At 41.1% G+C, this 21,398-nt stretch overlaps 1 protein-coding gene across 4 annotated transcripts in view; it reads left to right on the top strand.

The window, feature by feature from the left end:
- Positions 1–21,398, top strand: part of GLI3 (GLI family zinc finger 3) — a 211,004-nt gene that overhangs the window by 136,938 nt on the left and 52,668 nt on the right. For all 4 annotated transcript variants that reach the window (XM_087766885.1, XM_087766894.1, XM_087766901.1 and 1 more), the window contains 3 exons: positions 4,776–4,981; positions 9,418–9,564; positions 17,666–17,867. In XM_087766885.1, coding sequence (XP_087623011.1) covers positions 4,776–4,981; positions 9,418–9,564; positions 17,666–17,867 — 555 coding nt within the window. The remainder of the gene's footprint in view (positions 1–4,775; positions 4,982–9,417; positions 9,565–17,665; positions 17,868–21,398) is intronic.

Genomic DNA, 21,398 nt, shown 5'->3' on the forward strand with positions numbered 1-21,398 from the left:
ATGAAATTTCTGAACAGTTACAGGTTTATTACCTTGGAAAATAAAAATGCATTAATATTTTTGCTAGTCTTCATTTTTTAGAGGCTCAAAATCACCAAATATTTTCATTTTTTGAATGTACAGAATTCAAGGAAGTTGTATCTTCCCACCTGTGGTTTCCTTCTGCCTCGTGCCACAGGAGCAGTTTGGGAACGTAGGTGGGAGGAAAGGTGCAAGTTAGAAGGAAAAAAATGAGGTAAGGTAGGGAATGCTGTGTGCCTTCTCTAGCCTAATAGTTGGAGCTAATCTGGCACTTGTCACACCTCACCCTGCTGGACCAGGGACACAGGCAGAGTCTGGAAATTGTGCTCCTGAATCCTGTCAGTATGGCACTGAGAAGAGAGGGTGGCTGAAGGGCCACATAGTCAACAAGTTCTGTTGCTTGCTTACCTACACAGGGATTTTTACCTCTAGTCATAGCCAGACAGCAGTATTTCACCTGCATGAGGTAGCTACTCTGTAACTACCAAAGAAAAGGAGAGGATTTCCACTTGGATTTGGAGCATCTGATCTTCTTCATTGAAAAGCTGGCTAATGCTTAGGTACAAAAAACAACCTGAAGTGTGTGGTATGAGTCCCCCTAACCCCATTCTCTCTGCTGATGGAAAAAATGTGTGATCCTTTCAAGTTAATATGAGGTAATGATCTGTGCATGCAGATCATTTTGAAATACATATAACTTGCTCATGCTTGCCACATCAACTCTCAGATTCCCATAATCTTCCTTCCCCAGTTAAAAAAAGGGCTGCAGGGGCTGAAAAGGTAATTGCACTTTGTTCAGTTTTTGTGATGGCTAAAATCCAAACCTGCTGCTGGTCAGTCTTCTTGTGCAGAGTTCATCTGTTGTAGCTGTAAGCAACAAAACAAAATGACACACCGTTTTCATGAGTAATAACTGAAATCTTACACACAGCTCACCTGTAGTTCAGCAGTGGCCAGAAAAAGCATTAAAAAAAAAAAAGTGGCTTTACGTGTTTTGTGATTTGCCATGCATCTGACGCTAGTTGCAGCTGCTGAACTGGTGTGACCATGGAAGTTTTTAAGACTATGCAGACACCTTTGCAACATTCATCAAAAAAAAGTGTCATGACTAATAGGAAAAAATACACCTGTTTGCCCTTACACTGATCTCACTGCCTCGGCACGTGTGCGCCCTTCTCCTGCTGAGTAGTTGAGACTCTCCAGAGCATCAGAGTCTTGACAGGGAGGAGGTGGCAGGCTGGAGATGGGAGGGGAGTGGGAAGACCTGTGTTAAGCATGGAAGCTGTGCAGCGTTCACGGTATTTTGGCGCCTTAGTGGTGAGCAGGAAGGCAGTCTGGACAGAAAGGAGGAAGACGCCTTCACAGCCAGCCCCATTCTCTGCTGCTTCTCTTTTACGTCAGGGGTGTAGATGTAATCAAGATTACTGACAAAATAGTAAAATCGGCCTAATGTGCCAGGATAAAAATTGCAGTGATAAAACACAGCCATAGGAGCCCTTATACTCCCAAACCTGAAGACCTCCAACTTCAAATAAGTATTGAAAGCATGGTAGGCTTTGTATTAAATTTGAGTTGAGTTTGCAGGATCTGTGGGAGTAGATACAAAGGTCCTGATTCAGAAAAGAGCACGCATCTGCTTTGCTCCCTCTCTCTGAAGGAAGCCTTAGTGCTCTGAGTATGTCGTTGAACAGGAAAACCCCTCTGTAGGAGAGGATGCGGAGCCTTCCTGTGGTTTACAGGTGAGGCATAAAGTTTCAAGCAGTATCACTCAAGTCCCATGAAGTAGCCTCAGACCCAGGGCAGAACACCATTTGCCAAGGCCAGGGACAAAGTACATGTGAAATAAAGATGATGGGGGGAACTGCCACCCACATCTGGAGATCTGATTTGCTTGTCACTGAATGAATGTCTGCAGAGCTGCTGCTGGGCTGTACTGTTTGTTATGTACATGGGACAAAAGTCATGATTTATTGGTACACGAAGAGGTTGCAACATGAGATGCAGTATTGGAAAGCAACAGCTAATAGTAAGTGTGTTGGCTGCACCCTTTCTAAAAGTCATGTTTTAGTTTGAAGGAGGGAATATTGAAGTTTATCCTGGAAGGAAAGGAAGGAAAGAATATGTGACATCTATTGGAATAAATCAGGAGGGCTCAGACAGCGGGAGCTGAGAGCAGACGGAGGCAGGAGGGCAAATGGGGCTGTAGGGAAAGGAGGGTCCAGAAACACAGAGGAGTAAGAAAAGTACAGGCTGGAAGTGAGCAGCACATTAAAATCAGATGTTGGAGAGAGATTAGTAAACATTAGAGTCCAGAGCTGGGAATTTTATGTGGAATCTGATGACTCCTTATTTCTGCCGCTGATAATGCAGCTTATATGCCTGCTGTTGATTGATGTTACCCAGGTCAGTGTCCTTTCCCTAGCATCCTTGGAAAACTGAGGAGCTCAGAGGAATGGAGGGAGGAAGAGGCAGGGCTGAGGAGGAGAGAAGCAGTTGAGTCCCAGTGTCCTTGAATGGCTACCACTGGACCTGGAGGGAGAAGCTGACAGCCTGGCTCTTAATCTTGCTCCTGCAGCAGCGTTTGGCTGTTGGCCAGCTGGAGAGTGAATCGCTGAGGCTGATACAGACTTTCAGCCTTCTTGCAAAAGCTTTTAAACAGTTTTCTGTTTGATATGCACCAGATAAGGCCAGGGTTCCTGCTTGCCTGCGTGCTCTTCAGGTTTCTAACTCTCTGAGTTGAGATCACGTTAGAAAAAATGACTTGTAAAATGACATCCAAACTTAGCTCCTTTGTTACTCTTGTATTAAATTTGCTTTACTACTGTATTTCCTCACTGCCAGGATGGGAAATTCACTCTGTAATGTGATATCCAGCTGTGGTATTTTTGCTTCCTACATCACCGTGAGTTTTAAGGCTCCTGCCTTCCACACATGGCCTGACAGGGAACTGCGAGACAGCAAATGCTTCACGGCTGGTCAGGTTTCACCGTACCAACAAGAGTAAAGCTGCATTTCCACTGTAAAACAAAGGTGCTTCAAAACCGTGCAGAGAAAAAGTGCTCTGTGGAAAGGAGATGCCTGTTTTGCACGGTGGTGGAAAACGGCTTCTGGTTTCACATTCTCGGTGCATTTTAAATACAGTGAAGGCATACCAGCGAGTGGCTGGGCTTCGTGTGGGTCACTTGCTCGGGTGCCAAAGGAGTGATTGCGCTGCCGGTACCTGCTGCTCATGCACAGCAAATGCAGCTCTGTAACAAACTTGGGAGCTAGGAGGTAGTTTCATGCAGGACGGCTAAACAGGTTTACCTTGCAGAAAGCTGTTGGAGGACAAGAACACACAAAAGCCAAATAAGGAACGGAAGAGAATAGACGGGGAAAAGCACAACAGGAAAAATCTTTATTCCCCAGGTTTTATGAGCCCTCATGGATTTTGTGGCATTATGTTAGGAATGCATAACTTTGATCTTTGTCCTGCTCATACACTAGCATTTCCGAGCTGATGGCAGGGCAGAATTGGCTCCTATGTAAGATTGTGTTCTGCTGGCCTTTTAGGTGATGAGAACTATCTCCATTGATCACGGTATGTGTACGTTAAAGGAAAAAAATACATTTCTTGTTTTATTATTCTTTGTAAGACAACAGCATCAAAGGAACAGGCTGCCCTCACTGCTCTCACAGCTGCTGCCTGTGTCTGTGCTGTATATATGCTAAATTAATTGGAAAAACAGGGACAAAAAGGCGTTTAGTTCAGGTCAACCAGTTAGGCTACAGCAAATGCATGACAGGCTTAATCATTGTCTTTTGCCAAAGAGCAAGTTGGCAAGGGCAGGCACTCCAACCCCTTCTGATGAAATTTGGACTTTTTCCAGTGCCTTTGGAGGCGGGATGCTGTGAGAGAAGGGTCTCCACACAGAGCTTGGATGCTGTCATATCGACAGGGTGGGATGATGGGGAGGGTTATGGCAGGTTGTTTATCTTTTGTCAGCTGTGAACTCAGCTTTCAGCCGTGGTTCATCACAGTTTCATACAGGTAGCCTGAGAAGGCACCACAGCTCTCCCTTCACAAGAATGAGATAGTTAAGTAATGCGGTCCTGTTAAAGGCATCAGTCTCTGGTGCCATGCTAAAAACAAACATATTCAGCAATCTTTCTTCCTTTGCCACCGAGTTTGCTGCATCTTTCACGGGAAGGGACATCAACAAAAAAGTGCTCCAAAGGACCCAACTGTCTTAATGGCTTACAAAGTTTGGGTCTTCTGACATGATTTCTGTATAAACATGCAATCTTGCACTTTCAGGAAAAGTAAGCTGGCAAATGAAGGGAGTGGGCGCAGTGTAGCTCTCAAAACTCTTTTTCCAATAGCCACATGGTTTTGAAGATGTAAATGATTCAGCATCTCAGTATGTCTTCCATATTGCAGCAAGAATTAATATGTGGTGTGCAGGGTGCATATTTCACACTAATTAAAGTGATTTTCTGCTGAACTCCTTGGGGAAAGGGTATTGAGGGTTGTAAAGATTAAACCAAATATAAACTCACGTTAAAACTGGTCAGACAAATGTTGCTAATAACAGGTACAGAGCAGAATTCATTCCCTATCCTTTTCCTTTCCAGGCAGTTGACTTTAGTGGAAGTTATTACATGTGCAACCCAGTTGTTATTCTTCAAGAAATGAATGTGTTACCTTTACAGTATTTTTCTTTGTCGTATAGATAACCTGGCTGTTTTTTGTTTTTCTTTCTTTTTTTTCCCAGGCCTTCTGCCTTATCTAGTAGCCCGACATACTCAGAGCTTCCGTTCCTTAGAATTTCCCCACACCGAAATCCTGCTGCAACATCAGAGTCTCCCTTCAGCACCCCTCACCCGTACATTAACCCCTACATGGACTACATAAGGTCCCTGCACAGCAGCCCATCCCTCTCCATGATCTCGGCAGCCCGCGGACTCAGCCCAACAGACGGTGGGTTAAGACAGGCTTCCTGTTTTCTGTCATGGTAGCAACTTAAGTTATATTAATCTTGTCAACATTTTTTCCCCCTTGTTCAAAGCAGCTTCAGCAGGTTTGTCAGACATATTCATTATGTCATAAATGTTTCAATACTTCATCAGCCGATCACAGCTCATTTGTACATCTCACAAATGTTGAAACTTCAGGGAGAAGGAAAAAAAAAGCCCTGCCTCATTCAAAATTTAAGGTGGAAGGGTGGCGTGTGTCTTGTGACATCTTTTGTTTGTGGGGCTGACATGGGGTGTGAGTCTGATCTCCCAAGAAATCCGCTGTATCTCCACTGAATTGAGCCAGATTCTTTGTGAGTGTAAATCAGTGTATTACTATGGAGTTCTTCAGGTGTGAAAGGCTTGTTAATTAAAATGGTATTTTTCAATCATGTAAAGCATGCGCTGACTTGTTATATTTAGTCAATAGTTCTGTTAAAGTTACGTAGAATTATTTCAGTTTACCCTAGCCAACGATATGGCCTAATGAAATTATGCTGATGTAGACAAAGTGGCTGGTGATCAGGACTAGCCCCTTTAGTTTAAATGGTGGGCGGTATACTTGAAATATTGATGCTTTAGGTCTTGGTGTGACCATGGCTATTACTTTCCAGGTTATTTGGGTTGAAGTGAACTCCTGTGATCACTCTTGTCATTACTCTGGCACATTTCCTGTTCATTTCAATGGGAGTTTTGCCATTAAGTGAGCAATTAATAGAGTTGCAAAAAGGCTCAGTCTTGTTAGCAGTAGGTTTTTCAGTAATAGAGTAAGTGGTTTAACGCTTTAAAATTGTAGTATTTGCTGAAGAGAGCTAAATATAACATTCTGACAAACAAATATATAGTGAAGATAATGAAACTATTATTTTAACTATGGGAAAGATCTTCCCAGTGTATGCAGAAACTTACCAGAGTTAAACTGCCTTTAGCTGAATTTGAAAAATGAGTGGTGCACCCTATCCAAACGGATAACTAATTAATCCTCGCTTATAAGAACATATACCTTTACAGTTAATCCATTAGTTATGGGCACATATTCTTATGAGAATAAATTTTAATGACCTATTGTCAGTCAAGGTATATGGCATGCACGTAGGGCTTTCCTAGCACCACTTTGGATGTTGTATGAATCCTTGCTAATTCTACCCTTTCGATTTTAGCCAAAACATTAAAAAAATATTTTGAAGGAACAATTCAAATCCTCTGAAATACATGTTTTGACTCAGGGAGCTTTGGAGCTTTCGATATAGGATAAACATGATAGAGCTATAATGTAATGGCATTAATTGAGATAACTCTTGCAATGTATATTTGGGCTTTTTCCAAAAGCTAATATGCAGAACACTTTACTATCTTTCCTTCAGTAATCTTCAGATCACATTCCCACAGAATTTCATTTATGCTTAAGGTGTGCTCCAGTTGCCCATACACTGAGTGTATACACAACCTTAGCCTTTCGTAAGTACAAGCTAAACTGACTAGCTTAAGCTTATTTCTTTGGGTTTTAAACAAATACATCTTAGTTTATGTTTCTTCTAGGCTCACAGCTCATATTTGATCAGTTACTGCAGCCCAGGTGTTGTGCAGCACCTCGTGAAAATACAGTAACTTGATTGAGGCATTGGAGATATTTCAGTAAAACAATATGCTTATTGAAAAGCTGTTACATTTGTTCTTTGGAATCCATAGTGTGTTGTATGATCAGTCAGACATACAATGAAATACTTTTTTCAAGTGTAGGTTCCTGGAATCAGATAGTCCAAGTCATGGCTTGGGCACTACTAGAATGCAAATAAAAAGCCCCTGTGATTTAAAGGGGTACATCCACATAATGTACTAATAACATAATGGACACCATGGCTTAAGTCATATTGCATTTGAACTATGAAAACTTGTAAGTTGTTATTGTTCTTCTGAAAGTCATAGCAAGATTTCTCTTGCCACCATAATTGCTTTAGGCCCATTAGATAATTAGGTCAGTGTGCTATTGGGCTCAGTCTGTCAACTCGCAGATCTGGGGGTGGCCAGGAGCCAAAACAATCTGGAACATAACGAAGAACAGTTTCATGTTCACTGCAAGTCTTGCCAGCTGTAATTAATGACTGCCACAGCAGCAGTAATGGTAGAGTGTCTTCTGTCCTGTCACTTCACCTTACCCAGCAGAATTGGTGGGCCGGGGGTGGCCGAGGACTTGTCTGAGTAACCCAGAGGGTTTGGGGCAGGAGTAAGGACTGAGTTGTTGGTGTGTGTAGAGCAGAATGCTCAAATGAAGCTCAGCAGTGCCCACAATGCAGAAGCAAATACCTCCCCTTGTAAAGAAAGCAAGGGCAAAGCTGAAACTACCCAGGAATACACAGAAGAAAATTCAGGGCCGCGGACCTTCCCGTTTATCCTTCATTTACTCTTCAGTTACCCTTCATGCAGTACATCATTTAGTAGGCTAATTCTTTATGTTTGAAGAAGGTAGTAAAGAATGATCTTTAAAGAGCACCAAAGCATTTCTTAGCATATGGAACATTTAGTAATGCAATTATGTGCTCACTGTGTTTTCTGCAGCAGTTCATTGTAAAGTTTGCAGCCAATGTTATTGTTAGTTAACCCAGACACTTATGTCAGAAAGCTCAGGAAGTATTTTAAGTGTGTCTGGAAAGATACGGTGGTTGCCTACTACTGTAAAACTTTTAAAGTCAGTGATTCAGTGTGAGTTACTCCACTTTTAAAATTTGGTCTGATTATTTTTCTTGCCATTTCACAGAAAGTGGTGGTGGCTGAAGTAGGTTATATTTAATTGAGAAATCAATTTGTCATTTGGAAAAAATGCCAACAACCTTTAATTTATCTCAGCTCATTTTTATGCCATTCCTGTTCCTGTTTGATGTACTTTTGTTTTTCTGAACCTTTCCTGACATTGGTTATATTTAACATTACAACATCAAAAGCACATTCTTCCATTTTCTTTGGTAAAAATAAAGACAGATTATACACTTTAGAAATGCCATTGCTGAATAAACTTTTCTCAAAACTCCAATGCCATGTTTGCCTCATTTTAGTGTAAATGTTGATACTTTGCTTCTAAGATTTGCATTTAGGATCCAATTCTCTAATGTAAACATAAATTATCCTTTTTAGTAATACTGTATTAAGTATATATATATTTAGTTATACAATATTCAGGTTAAGGTTGGTAATTCAAAGAATTTCAGCTTAAAATTTTGTTTCCATTCAAGATTCAGTTGCTGGGATCAAAGAAAAATCTCATTAAATAATATGAAAGAATATAAAAATAATCTGTTGGGGTGTAGCCCATTAACGTAAGGAACTTGAAGTGTTGTAGGCAAACTTACCTACCATCTTCTGGTGAGCAGAGTGTAAGGAAACTTTAACTGTTTTGTGAGTGGGACAAGTAGAGAGCAGAGAGGAAGGCTGCTCACCTCAGGTCACGTAGCAAGGCAGAGTCAGGTTCAAGGAGATGAAGCCCAGCTTATTTTATGAGTACTTCTCACACAAGCCCATGAAATTACCCTCTACTTACTGTAGCATCTGAAACCTGCTGAGATGATATTAAAATTATGTGGATTTTTGTGTTTGTCCAGAGTTGCCCATTATTTGATGGCATGCTTGAAAACTGCAAGGGAAGAGAAAGCTTGCACGTTATTTTTACAGGAGAGAAAGGCTAATACAAGTCATTATCAGAGGACTGCATCAGTCATAAGCTTACTGACAGGATGTAGAGCCTATCCGGTCCATGGTTTTGACTCTGCAAACATAGTCCTATGTCAAGTACACTTATAGATGAACTTGGAAGGATGGGATGGCTGTATTCGTTGACTTCAGTCTGTCCTCCAAAAAAACTGCCCCTGTGTTGGTCATGGACAAACAGTATTTGTCCTGAAAACATACTTTGTCCTTTCTTACTCCTAAACTTATACACAAACTGCTACTGCGAGTGAAAAATCCAGTGCTCTAAGCAGAGACTCCAGAAACTTGAATGCTTATGGAAGTTCAGCCACGTTGTTACCTTAGAGACGGAGTCCTTTGGGCCAGGGATGAGGTAAATGGGAATAAAGCTCCAGGAAGGTTTTCCTGCTTTTTTATGTCACTAAATAAATCATACTGGTTTCCATTTCTGTCAGCCTGTCACTTTTTGAGTCACTTAATAATAAATATAAAAAAATGAGATCACCAAGCTCATTAATATTTTATGCCTTGCAGTTTTTTGAATGGTGTCTTTGCAGTATCATTGGTTCAAATATATTGACTGGTGGTGGCATACTGCAGATGTTGCATTACATTAAAAAATAAACAAGCTGTTTTAATAGCCGGAGAAACCAGCAATGTGATAAAACTTTCCTTCTCATTTATCTTACGTCATTAACGGTGCTTTTTATGTTGTGTTTTTAGCTCCACATGCTGGCGTCAGTCCAGCTGAATATTATCATCAGATGGCTCTGTTGGCAGGCCAGCGCAGCCCGTATGCAGACATCATTCCTTCAGCTGCCACTGCTGGAGCTGGTGCTCTTCATATGGAATATCTTCACGCCATGGATAGTAAGTGATGTTTTCTAGAAATATAGACAGTCCTGCAAAGGGAACCACATGGGTTGTTCCTGGTCTGACCCAAAAGCTCTCCACGCAGATAAAGGGGGAGTCAACGTAAGCCTCGTCATGAGGCTTGAGGGCCAAAGCATTGATTGCCGAATGTACAAGGGTTACGTCAAGTCTAAAGTAAACTTTGAAAGGACGTAGGGAGAGGAACAGGACTGCTCCTGAAAACAGGTTACAAATTTTATTTCCAGCAGGGCTTGAGTGCTTTTGAAAATGTCTTTTTCTATTCACAATCAGTAACTCACTTTCGTCATTAGGGTGAGTATATCCCTGATGAGCTCCCTGTTAATAAAAGTTTTACATCTGTTTTTCCATTAGGAGAGCATGCTCCCCTCTTTTTTAGAGAGCCGTGCTTACAAGTTGTGTATCATAGACCGATAGACTTTGAGACCACTTCTAAGGTTAAGCAGTTTGCTGAATTCTCAAGGATCCTGACTTAGTTTTCCCTAATATTAAGAGCCTTCTTTACCCACTTCAGCATCTTTCAGACCTCTAATCTGTCTCCTTTTCTCTGGTGAAGGAGGAAAAGAGAGCACCCCATCCCAAACTGCTCACTACTGCTGCTTTTGATCAGCCAGAAGGGATTATGCAGAGCACTCCCTTCTAGTCATAAGATGCTTACGTGCTTTTTGGGATGTACTCAGTTCCTTCCAACAAGGGAAATAAATAAAAGGTTGTGACAAGAAAAGGTGGTGACTGTTGACTCTTGCTTGGTAGTGCAAAGCAATACAATAGCATTAGACCACCTTGTTGTCCCACAGCTTTTTAAAATCTTTGTTAGCATGCAGTTTCTTCTTGCCTGCTGTTGGCTGCATGCCATAGCTGCTGGTCTCAAGGAGTGTGGGAGTTGGGAGGTTCACCTCTGGAACGCATGGGAATATAGATAGCTACCCCTGTAGAACACGTGCCTGGGAGTGTGAAGTAGTTGACTGACCAACAATTTTTACAAGAATCAAGCAAGACAGTTGTGGAACTTGCCAGGGAAACTATTTTCTTCCTGTTACCTTGATAGTGAAGGATTTTTTAACTGAGTTTCTGTTATCAGTCTTACTGCAGTGGTAGCATGCCTAGTGATTTTACAGTAATGTGACATACCTTGAACCCACTTCAGCAACATAATAAACCCACACAAGTAGTCTGGACTTAAACTAGAAATTAATGTGCAGGCTTCAGTGGTTGAAAGCCTAAGAATTTTATACTTCCTGATTTGGATTTTGAGAGGGATAGGGAGAGATGAGGTATGCTGCTAATGCATTTGATGCATATTAATAATACCTTGCAGAATGGAAACTCTTTTATGGATGGTTCAAGTAATGTAAATCTGCGGCTGTGTTCCAGTTACAAGGACAAATCCCCAGCTTGTATGAATGGACATGACTTCATTGAAGTAAAGAGATCATAGAATCATAGAATAGTTTGGGTTGGAAGGGATCTTTAAAGGTCATCTAGTCCAACCACCCCTGCAATGAGCAGGAATATTTCATACTCTCAATGTTTTGGTTCCTTTTGGGAGAGTTTCTCAATGCATGTAGGTAGCAGTACCAAACCACATATTTGGATGCAGACTTGATTGAATGGGCCTATCCAGTCTATAGGAAGATAGATACCCAGATGTATGCCAGAGAACTTAAGAAAAACAGAAGACATTGCAGTACTCATACAAATAACGGCATTTGCACAAAGGACATTAATGTGTTAGTAGACATTGTGTATGCTGTAATCTTCATAGAATTAAGCTTTTGCATCCCAAGAATGTTATCGCTTCTTACTTAAGGGAAAATGTTTTGACCTTTGCCCATAACTTCAGCCCATTCATAAAAGGAACCTAAACACTATCTCTAATAAGGATATTTGCTGTCACCAGCTTTAGCTATGATATATTTGAAATGCACTTTTTAATTTGTTTTGTGTTTGTTTTTAAAAATTAAGATCACACATTTGAGATTCATTATAGCAGCAACTTTTCAATTAGGGATTATTTCAGAGTTAAAGACAAAAAATGTGTAGCAGTATTATGCAAATGGGTTATTTTTAAACGGTAAATAGAGAATTAAACCAAGAGTGAATCCTAGTAAGGTCACTCAGCTCACCTTCTGTGTTTGATGAGAATGTGTTTAGTCAGGCAATAGCTGCTTTTATCTAAATAGAGTATGAAGTTACCCTTTTACTTTGTAAAAACTAATTAAAACTATCTTAACTTGCATGGGTATACAGTAAATTAATTGTCATTAAGTAGGATTCTGAATGTCCTATCATTCATCATGCTAAAGAAAACCCCTTTCTTCTTTGTCAGAATTTTAGATTAGAAACTAGAACAAAACAATTAGGAGGAAGCTGATATTAGGATGTTTTTAAAAAAACAATAACAATGCCCATGTTTGTATTTAATAACAAAGTACAATGATCAATGCAAAGCAATGCCATTTGTTTGGATCTTTCTTCTTAAGGGTTTGTATGGTGATCTTAAAAGTACTCTTTCGCCTTTGCCCAGTCTTGTCAAAGGAAACAGAAGAGAGATTGGTAGTTTCCCTCATTATCTGCTATCAAATTCTTAGCAAGTTGACTCAACTCACTCAAAGGCTGCTGCTCATTTATTCCACACAACAACCAAATAGATACCAGCAAGACATTGTTCTTCTGTGAAGCAAGTCTGTCTCCTAATTGTGTGTTTATACAGCATCTAGCACAGTAATTTGGCATCTCTGCTCTCTCCAGTAGTACAAATAATAATTCCAACACCAGCATGCAGTAGGCATAAAAGCATGTTACATACAGTTTGTGCAGTTTTGGGTCTTTTGTTTTGCTCTGTGGTGCTGGAAAACTTATTTCAAAATAGGGATGATATGAGTGGGAGACATGTTAACCAGAAAGTCAAATCTTGCCTAAAGAGCAGTGACTTCTCGAAGCTCTGAACTTCACTGTCCATGAACTGTCTGATATATTGTGGAAGAATAAGGCCAAGATTGTGTATGCTTGATTGTCATTTTTCCTCATCCTGTCTTGAGTGGCATGGAAAGTGGACCAGAATTTTCTTTGCTGCTATAAAGCTTTTCTACAGTTTTGGTGGCCAGAATCCCTGACCAAGTCTTTCTGTCTTCTTGCTTGATCTCAAAGAGTTGGATGTGCTACCTTTAAGTATAACATCAAAGTAACTAGGAGGGGAGTAGATGGTGAAGGCATTGACAGTACCACAATAGCAACATCTGAAATTCCTTGTTGTGGCTGTAAAGATACTGTATGCCAAAACTGTCTTTTAAGTGCTTAAATAATTCAAAAAATCACAGCATTTTGGGTTTGATACCTGCATTTTTCACTTGGGGAATATGTTTTACTCTGCTTTTAAATGGTGTTCAGTTGAAGGCAAGCATGTCCCCTGAGGTTTCTAGGTTTACCCTGAGAGTATTAATATCCTCACTCTGATTAATGTTTGCCTATGCTCACTCAGAATGGGAGGTTTTTCTTTTTCAAAGGTATTCGTCATTGACCTACCCCTTTTGGCATTAGAGACACTGATAGCAACCCAATTGACGTAAAGAATTTGGCCAGCCTGAAGAGTTAAGCCAGTGTGAGAAGCTTTGGACTGGGTTTGATTTCTGATTTTCAGGCACAGTTGGAGAATGAGGGTGGAGTAGCAAAGCCATTCCTTTTCCTCTCGTACCGATGACAGATCTACCGTTTTGAAAACTAAGGCAAAATTTATGACAAACTTTCATGAATTGAAAACTAAAGTTTACACATCTGTGAGCAGAAACCAGAAGGAAAAGAAAGAAAGAAAAAAAGCTTTAATGTAAAAAAAAAAATAATCAAACTTCCCATGTTCACAGCCTTCAACAAAAACTACTGCCTGAGACAGGTTCAAAGAAGTTTGATTTAAAGGGATGGAATAAAAAAGGTTTGATGAAGTTTGATTTAAAGGGATGGAATAAATGATACATGTCTGAAGATTGCCTTATAAATGATTAAGCAATGCTAAAAACTTCAACTCAGAAATCAAATTCATGGGCAAATTTGCTGGATGGCATATTCAATTTTTGAAATTTATGATGGAGATAGATATCTGTTATTTTAGAATTGATCTCCATCCCAGGAATAAGATCTTTTCTTCTGACACCTGCTGGATTTTTTGTCGGCACACTCAAGTCTTTACTATCAACTACTGACTTTTTATTACTGTAACATCTGCTCCAAAAAGGTGACATTCCTAAACAAATCTTCACTGTCAGGTTCCATTTGCATGCTTTGCCAAAGCTGATGGGTTTTTTCAGCACTTGCATAGAGGTAAATGGATTTTTAGTGAATCAGTGCTCCTGCATTTTTTGGTTTTAAAGCATTATTGAGTGGGGAATGTAATGCTTCGGTGGGAGAATACTGTGAGCAAGTGAACATCTCAAATTGCTAAATAAATATTGGAGTGTTTGTGTTTAAAGTAAATGCCTGGGCAAGGCTGAAAAGTTTGGTTTAGTATTCAAAGGCATTGCCAAATTATGACCTATTCCTTTTTATAGTAACGTACTAACTAAGACTGATGTTATGCTAAATGAATGGTTTAGCAAACGTCCTGCAGTGTAATGAGTGGTCAACTCATGCTTAAGACTTTTTAGGCATGTGAAACCTAATTAAACCACGAAGATCTGAAAAAACAGTAATTCCATTTAATTGTATTTTCAATTTTGAAAGTCATGGCCTCCCGTGAAGCCATTCCCCCTCTCCTGTGGTTAGACTCCGTAGAGCTCTTGCCCAGCCTCAGCCGTTGGCTCCTGCTGTGAAGCAGAAATACTCCGTTTTTGCAGGAGACTGTTGGCCCTTAGGAGATTGTTCCCATCCCAGGTAGATGGAGGGGACTGCCGAATTTCCCGGATACCGCTGGGTGAGGCCTGAAACAGATGCTGCCTGGAGGAGAAGAGGAAGCCCGAGACTTCTGTGTGGTGTGGCTGAAGCCCGGGCTCTGCCCCTCGCAGCTGGAAGGAGCATCTTTCTCCATCACTGGCCACAGATCTGGCGCGTCCCCTACAGAGCAGAGACAGGGATGCCCTGGCAGCAGCTGGCAGGCAAGGGGGAGGTTTAATGAGTGGTGGGCAGAGAGGAGCCTTTTACAAGAGCTGTAGCGTGACTTAGGCAAGGGGTAAAGGAGACGGGCTCAGTCCAGAAAGGGCAGGGAGGAGCAGGAGGGAAGTCGTTGCAGTTTTTGAGAATCCTGAGGGCACTGCAGGAAGTATAAATTGCCCTCCTGTGTGGTCTGTCGAGGGTGACTGTTCTTCTCTCCGAGATCGTAAGAGCCTCGAACAATTGTTGGTAATGCTTGCTCAGTCCTCTCTGAGATGTGGGCTGTAGTACCAACAAGTCCACTTGGGCGGTTGTGGCACGGAAAATAAGTGGTGTCTGATCAGCAGCAAAACACAACTGTCGTCATCTGCTTTTGTTGCCCAGTCTAGCTTCAAAGGAGAGATGCTCAGGTGCTAGTATTCTTAACAACTGCTCCACTTTTTTGATCAAACTATGCACCCCTTCTCTAGTTAGCATCAGTAGCCATCAGTCCATGTTTAGCAGGCATATAATGGATTTCTCAAATAAGCAGCAATCCCTTTGTAGTTGTACAGATTCAAAACCGGACTTCAGATCCATAAGAAGTAATCTTTCAAAAGTGTTTCTCCTGGAAATCACATTTGAAACTGTTCGTACGTGGCCATCAGTAGCACATGGTGACTCTCAGTTGTAAATATAGAAATTTAACTAGGTCTTGCTTATCAAAAGAGAGGGAGCCATGCTTGTCCCCTCTGAGCATCTCTGCTGCCTTCTTGCTGCCGTGATGAGGGCTGTGCCCATCAGTCTGAGGAAAACAGAGGGTTCATAATTATGTTCACATGACTGCAAACTGTTGGTGTCATATATAGCACATCATTAGGATGGCTGGTAGTAACACATGATAATGTGGTAGCAGTGCTTGAGTAACATATTATTTTGCTGGTCAGCCAATGTCTAGCAGGTCTTCCTTGTCCCCTTCACGTGCTGTTTAACCAGGAACATGTGTACTTAGCTATCCCCTTGTAAAACCGTGATAACAGAGTTTATTCACTGGTAAAGCACTTGAATATCCTTAGCTGAGGCAAGTTACATTACTGCTACTGACTTCAGAGGAGTTGTTCTCATGCGTGCTGGCTGAACAATCAGCAGAGGAGAGTTGTGGATGAAAGATACAAGTGCGAAGTATTACTATTTTTGTTTTACCATGACATGTATTTTGTATTTCCTTGTTAAATACATTGCAGCTTCTTACAGCTGCCCATCCTTGTTGGTTTTTATTTTAGCCCAAATAAAAGATATCTGCCTTTGACAGACACGAAGCACAGCACTAATAAAATATCAAGCAGACACAGTACCATAGCAAGCTTATAAAAAGGAGATAAACCAGATTACATAAAATAACATGTAGTAGCTTTAGGAATAAATAAATAAATGGCTATACTTAAGTTTTAGATGGTGAATCAAGAGCATGAATATTCATTGAAAGACTGAAGTGGTATGGGCTGACGCCTATTGCGGGGACAGAGCACGTAGGAAAAAAGCCTCTCTATTAGCCAGATGCCAAAGAGAATTGACACCCATGTTGGCTGGTTGAGGCAAAACTAAGCACAGATTAGGAGAAGGACTATAGACAGAGATCTGATCACACAATCACAACAGCAATAATGTGGCAGCTTTTAATACCAGATGAAAACCTTGGATAGCACGCACAGAAGGAAGGACAACCCCCTCAGGTGTGTGAAGAGAACGTAATGGCAGATACTAATCCAGCTCTGTCCTTGAGGTGAGTCTAATTGGTTGGGCTCTTCCCCTGGTTAACATTAGGCACATAAGCTTCTATACCCTGTGGAGAAAAGGTCCTGGGCACCAAGAGATGAGCAAGAATGAGGAAAAGCAGATCTGTAATGGAGGTTTGTGGCCAACTGTGAATTATTAGCAAGTTACAGAGAATGTCAGGGACTCTGGGAGAAGTAGCTGTAAGGTATGCATCAAACCCAAGACCTACATGACCCTGGCTGTCAGGATCGTTAGGACTCAGTCCTTTACTACAGATTAAAGGGATTAAAAAGGTAGGAGCGGCAGTACTGTTAAAGGAAATAGTTCAGTATGTAGCGGAGAAGCTAATTCTGTCCTTCTCGGTCTCAATTGAGATTGAAAATAATTAAATAAAGGGAAGAAATTTGAGACGATGTGTTTTCTGTCAGGACTGCAGAGTGTTGGGATAACATGGTAAAATAGACCAGAAGAGGTAGAGATTTTCAGAGTAGCACAGAGAATTTAGAAATGTAGTATGTATTTATTGAACTGGTATCTGTAGGGTTGCCTTCTCTTTGCTGTTTTGAAAAGCTTCATCTCTAGTTTTAAGGAAGTTTGGCAACCGTAGGCCCCTCTACACCTCAACACAAGAATATCATGGAATCCTGGACTAATTCAAATAAAGCCTACTGTTTCTTGGTCTAATGCTGTGAATGTCAGTTTGACTTCTGCTGATAGAGCTGGCTTTTATAGCGTTTTTCCAGTCCTGATTTTTAATTTTGCATCAAGTATCGACCAGGCAGAATCATGGTCAACAAAGGAAACACTGCCTCTTCATTTCTACGCTATATTTTACAAGTTTAGCTTTGGCTGTATGTATTAAAGTGATGGGGGTTTGGGTTTGCTGGTAGCCCAGATCTGAACCACTGTCTCATTGCTCATGGTTGAATTAATGATGTGAATGTCTAAGAAGCCATCAGATTCATAAATCACTAGAAATAAGAGGGATAACTCATAAAAGTCTTTTCCTTTTGTTTAGCAATTTATCATTTTGCTTGCACATTAATAAACAGAGCTCCCCTGAGGTAAGCCACAGGAAGATAGATTTTTCTTCCTAATTTTTCTCAATCATAGCCAGTAGATCACAAGTGGAGAGAGTGGGCTTGTCACAGCGTGTTGGTGTCTTGCAACTTCCTCTACCCATCACTGATAAAAAATAAATGCCATTAAGTACCCTGGTGGATAATTATTTGTGTTTACATAACAGGCGCCAGGTTTCCGAGTCCGAGATTGTCAGCTAGACCAAGCCGAAAGCGTACGTTGTCCATATCCCCCCTATCTGATCACAGCTTTGACCTTCAGACCATGATACGGACATCTCCGAATTCCTTGGTCACAATTCTCAATAATTCTCGTAGCAGTTCCTCAGCCAGTGGTTCTTATGGTCACTTATCTGCAAGTGCAATAAGGTAAGAATAGCATTTTCTACCTATATTGTATATTCTCATTTTCTGTGTCATACACACACATGCAAATGCGAATGTATACTTACATCTTTAAGTAACTGTTTTGTTTTGTGAATATGTTTATTTTGCAGTTTCTGCAGTGTATGTTCACTGGAGCTTACTTTAAAGTACAAAATACTTTTCTTCTTTCTCTGGCTTATTATTTTCCAGTGCAGATAATGCTGTACCTGACCAGCAGTAACAGTGTGTGTGTGTGCGCTCAGGAACCTGTTTTCAGAGAAGAGGCTCTAGGATAGGTTTGTGACTTAAGTCACTTGGGTTCTTCTGGCCATAGATGTAACAGACAGTGAAATGTTCGTACATTACAATCATCAGAGAGTAAAGCACAGATGCATGGTACTGTTCAATTAAAATATTTGGCTAGAACTTCTTGGTATTAATCTCCAAGTTTTTTTCCTATTTTAGTTCATATATTGAAAGATTAGACTTTCTGTGGTTAAATTATCTTTTTTCCCCTATCAAGGAAGTACTGTTATCATCCAGTATCATCAGAAATGCTGTGATTTTTCATTTGGCCGCTTCACTTGCGTGTGCAAGAAAACAGTTGTTCTGGAGACAGAAGAGCAGAGTGGCAAGGGGAGAGGTGGGCAGAAGTTGTACAGGAAAGGGAAGCAAACAGGGCACAGGGAGAGGGAACAAAAGCAAGAATGTCAAAAAAAAGGAGTGGAAGAAAATGAGGAGAAGTAGCAGAAAAAATGGAGATGCAACTGCAGAACATTCTTGTATTTGTGACATTGCTATATGTAAACTGAGAAAAGCTCCTTTAGTATTCCAAAAAAAATTCCCCCATCTCTCCAAAGTCTCAGAAAATATTGGTTTTGCATTTATGGCACTCAAACAAAGAGTGCTGCTGGTCCCTGGCTTAAAAGCAGCCTCCACCTTCAATTTGCAATGAAGCAAAGGAGCAAGTCCCCACAGCAATTTCTTGAGATCTAAAAGACCCGTTTTGGCAAGGCTCAGACATGCCTCTCCAGCAAAAATGACACACTTGCAACTTCAAAAACTGGCTATGGGGATTTGCACTTCTGGAGAAAATGGGGCATGCCACTGGTGTGTTAGAAACCCTGAGCCTGCCGAACTTTGAAAGTGACAGCACTGTAAATATTTGGTATTAACATAAGTGCTGCTGGGTTTTTTTAAGCACCTCTTTTCAATAGTTGTGCTTCATAGCTCTGATACAGCTTGAATAGCTGTATAGTATTTCACAGGTATGATATCATAGCTCTGCAATACAACTCTGCAGTCTGTGTAACCACGGGCCCAATTACGAAGCTCCATAATGTGGAATATGATTTATGTCAATACCTGGCAGCAGTTTTGGACCACATCTGTTAAATAGATGTACTATGTGGAGGTGTACTATCCCCACTGTCGTTAAGATGGGATGGCACTTCAATTACTAACCTCCTTTTCCATTGCTTGTAACTTTGGTAAAGCAAATGAAAGCTGGCGTAGTCTCCACAGTGGAGTAAGTCTTCTCTCCTTTTACTCTTCCTCCACGGCTGGAAATGGTTGGTATATGTTTTTGACACATAGAATCACAAACCTAAGGGCCATCCCTGCAAAGCTGGAGTCAGATGAATAGTTTTGTTGAAGACGGTTGTGGAACTGGAGTGAGTTATGGGCAGAGACTGAGTAAGGATGCTAAGGAGTAGAATAGTGAGTCTTGTGAACTGATGTCGCTGAAGAAAGCAAGGCTTGTGTGACTGAGACTGTGTTGACCGAAGCTTGAAGCGCTTTCCAGGCATGCATAATCCAAAATTTCACACCATTTTGAATTAATCTTTTTTTTTCTTTTTGATAAGAGATGCCTGTTCAACATGAAAAGTGGGAAACGCGCCTCTCCGTTCTTCTCAGTGGAAAGCAGGGAAAGGGAGGCAGCTAGCTCTTTTTCCAGCTTTGCAGCTCACCTCTGTTGATGCCCTTTAACTTCTCCCGTGTCCACCTGTCTATTAAAGAGTTGCACCAATATAAACAGTGACGTAAGGTATTAAACCTAAGCCACATTTCATTGCTTTCATAAATTCCAAGACTAAATAGCAACAAGACTATGAGTAAAACTTAATTTATTGCAACTCACTGTCTTGTAAATAATGCATTCATCACATGAACTGCTGTCCTGAATCAAACCATAGGTTCATCCCATTTAATATCCTGCCTACAACAGTAATCAAAGTGTAGAAAAAACTTTTCCTAGTGTAAAACCCCAGCTTCCGGAAACTTGCAGGTAAATCTTATAGGAGTTGCTGCAAGAAAATGGTACGGTTCAGCAGGCCACTAGATGGAATTGTGAGACGGGAAGGATTTGTATTTTAGGCAACATTGGTAGCATTAACTATACTTAACGTTACACAATCTTGCTACTTCTAGATCTTGCTTCCAGTCACTTTTAACTTAGCCCAAATAGTTTACACTTGGCAGCTTTTGTCATGGCAGCTACCTATCTAATGATGAGTATTTTCCAAAAAGCATCAGCAAAGTTATTAATTTCTTAGAATGAAGGTAGGGAAGAAGAGACTTTTCTGTACAAACTAAAAGACCTCTTGCTACATCTTTGCTGAGAAGCTACAATTTGCCAGGCATGTTGCCTAGATGGTATAGATGTGACCTTTGCTGTTCTTGAGAAATTGTTGCATTCAGCCAAGTGATAAGCCCTTAAGAGGTTTCTATTAGCCTATGTTAAATAGACTAAGCATTCAGCATGTTCCAGTCCAGGGCCCACAGAGAGGAAGGAGGACCTTTTTCTGCAGCTGCAGTTCTGGTTAATCTGGTACCTCCTTAGGAAGCCTGTGGAGGCCAAGCTGTCTGCCCAGCCGTAACAGCCTTCCTTGAATGTGAAGAAGAAAGTGGTCTTCAGAGGAGACAGGAGTCAGACCAGGAACTGTCCAGGTTAAGGAAGCTGGGTCAAAATGCTTTTATATAGCACAGCATAGGATTTCCCTAGAAGAGAGAAAAAGCTGCAAAATAAAGCATGCAGAAGCCAGTCATTAAGGTGAAGGAAGGTACTGCCCCCTTGTGATTGTGCTTTGATACCATCTTTAATTTCAGGCTTGCACAGTGTTTTTTTGCAGGGCCCCTGCTTGCTTCAGCACACAGGCTGAATATCCTCCCTGGATCAGTCAGAGCCGTAGGACCCCGCCTCACCTGTCCCAGGCAGCTGTAAAAGAGGAGGGAGCCTCTTACCAGGTTGTCTGCTGCCTGGAGGGCAGACCCTGCTCTAGCAACACGGTCCTAGCCTGATGCTGGGCAAACTGAACTAGTCGGAAGTGACCACCAGGTTCATAGAGTTTCCCTTCCAGAGGCCCAGCCTACCACTCTTAATTCTGCAGAGGAGCCGAATTGCTCACAGCCATGGCTTGAAGCTACTGACAGCTGGTTTGAACATTTCTTGTGCTGTGTCACGTTAACTAACCTGAGAGATCTGGTCTCCATGTCTGAAATTGGGCAACCACAATGAGTGGCGCTTCTTAACTT

This window comes from Nipponia nippon, unplaced genomic scaffold (assembly GCF_047370975.1).
Source record: "Nipponia nippon isolate SJK-2023a ecotype South Korea unplaced genomic scaffold, ASM4737097v1 scaffold_1, whole genome shotgun sequence".
NCBI classification, from domain to species: domain Eukaryota; kingdom Metazoa; phylum Chordata; class Aves; order Pelecaniformes; family Threskiornithidae; genus Nipponia; species Nipponia nippon.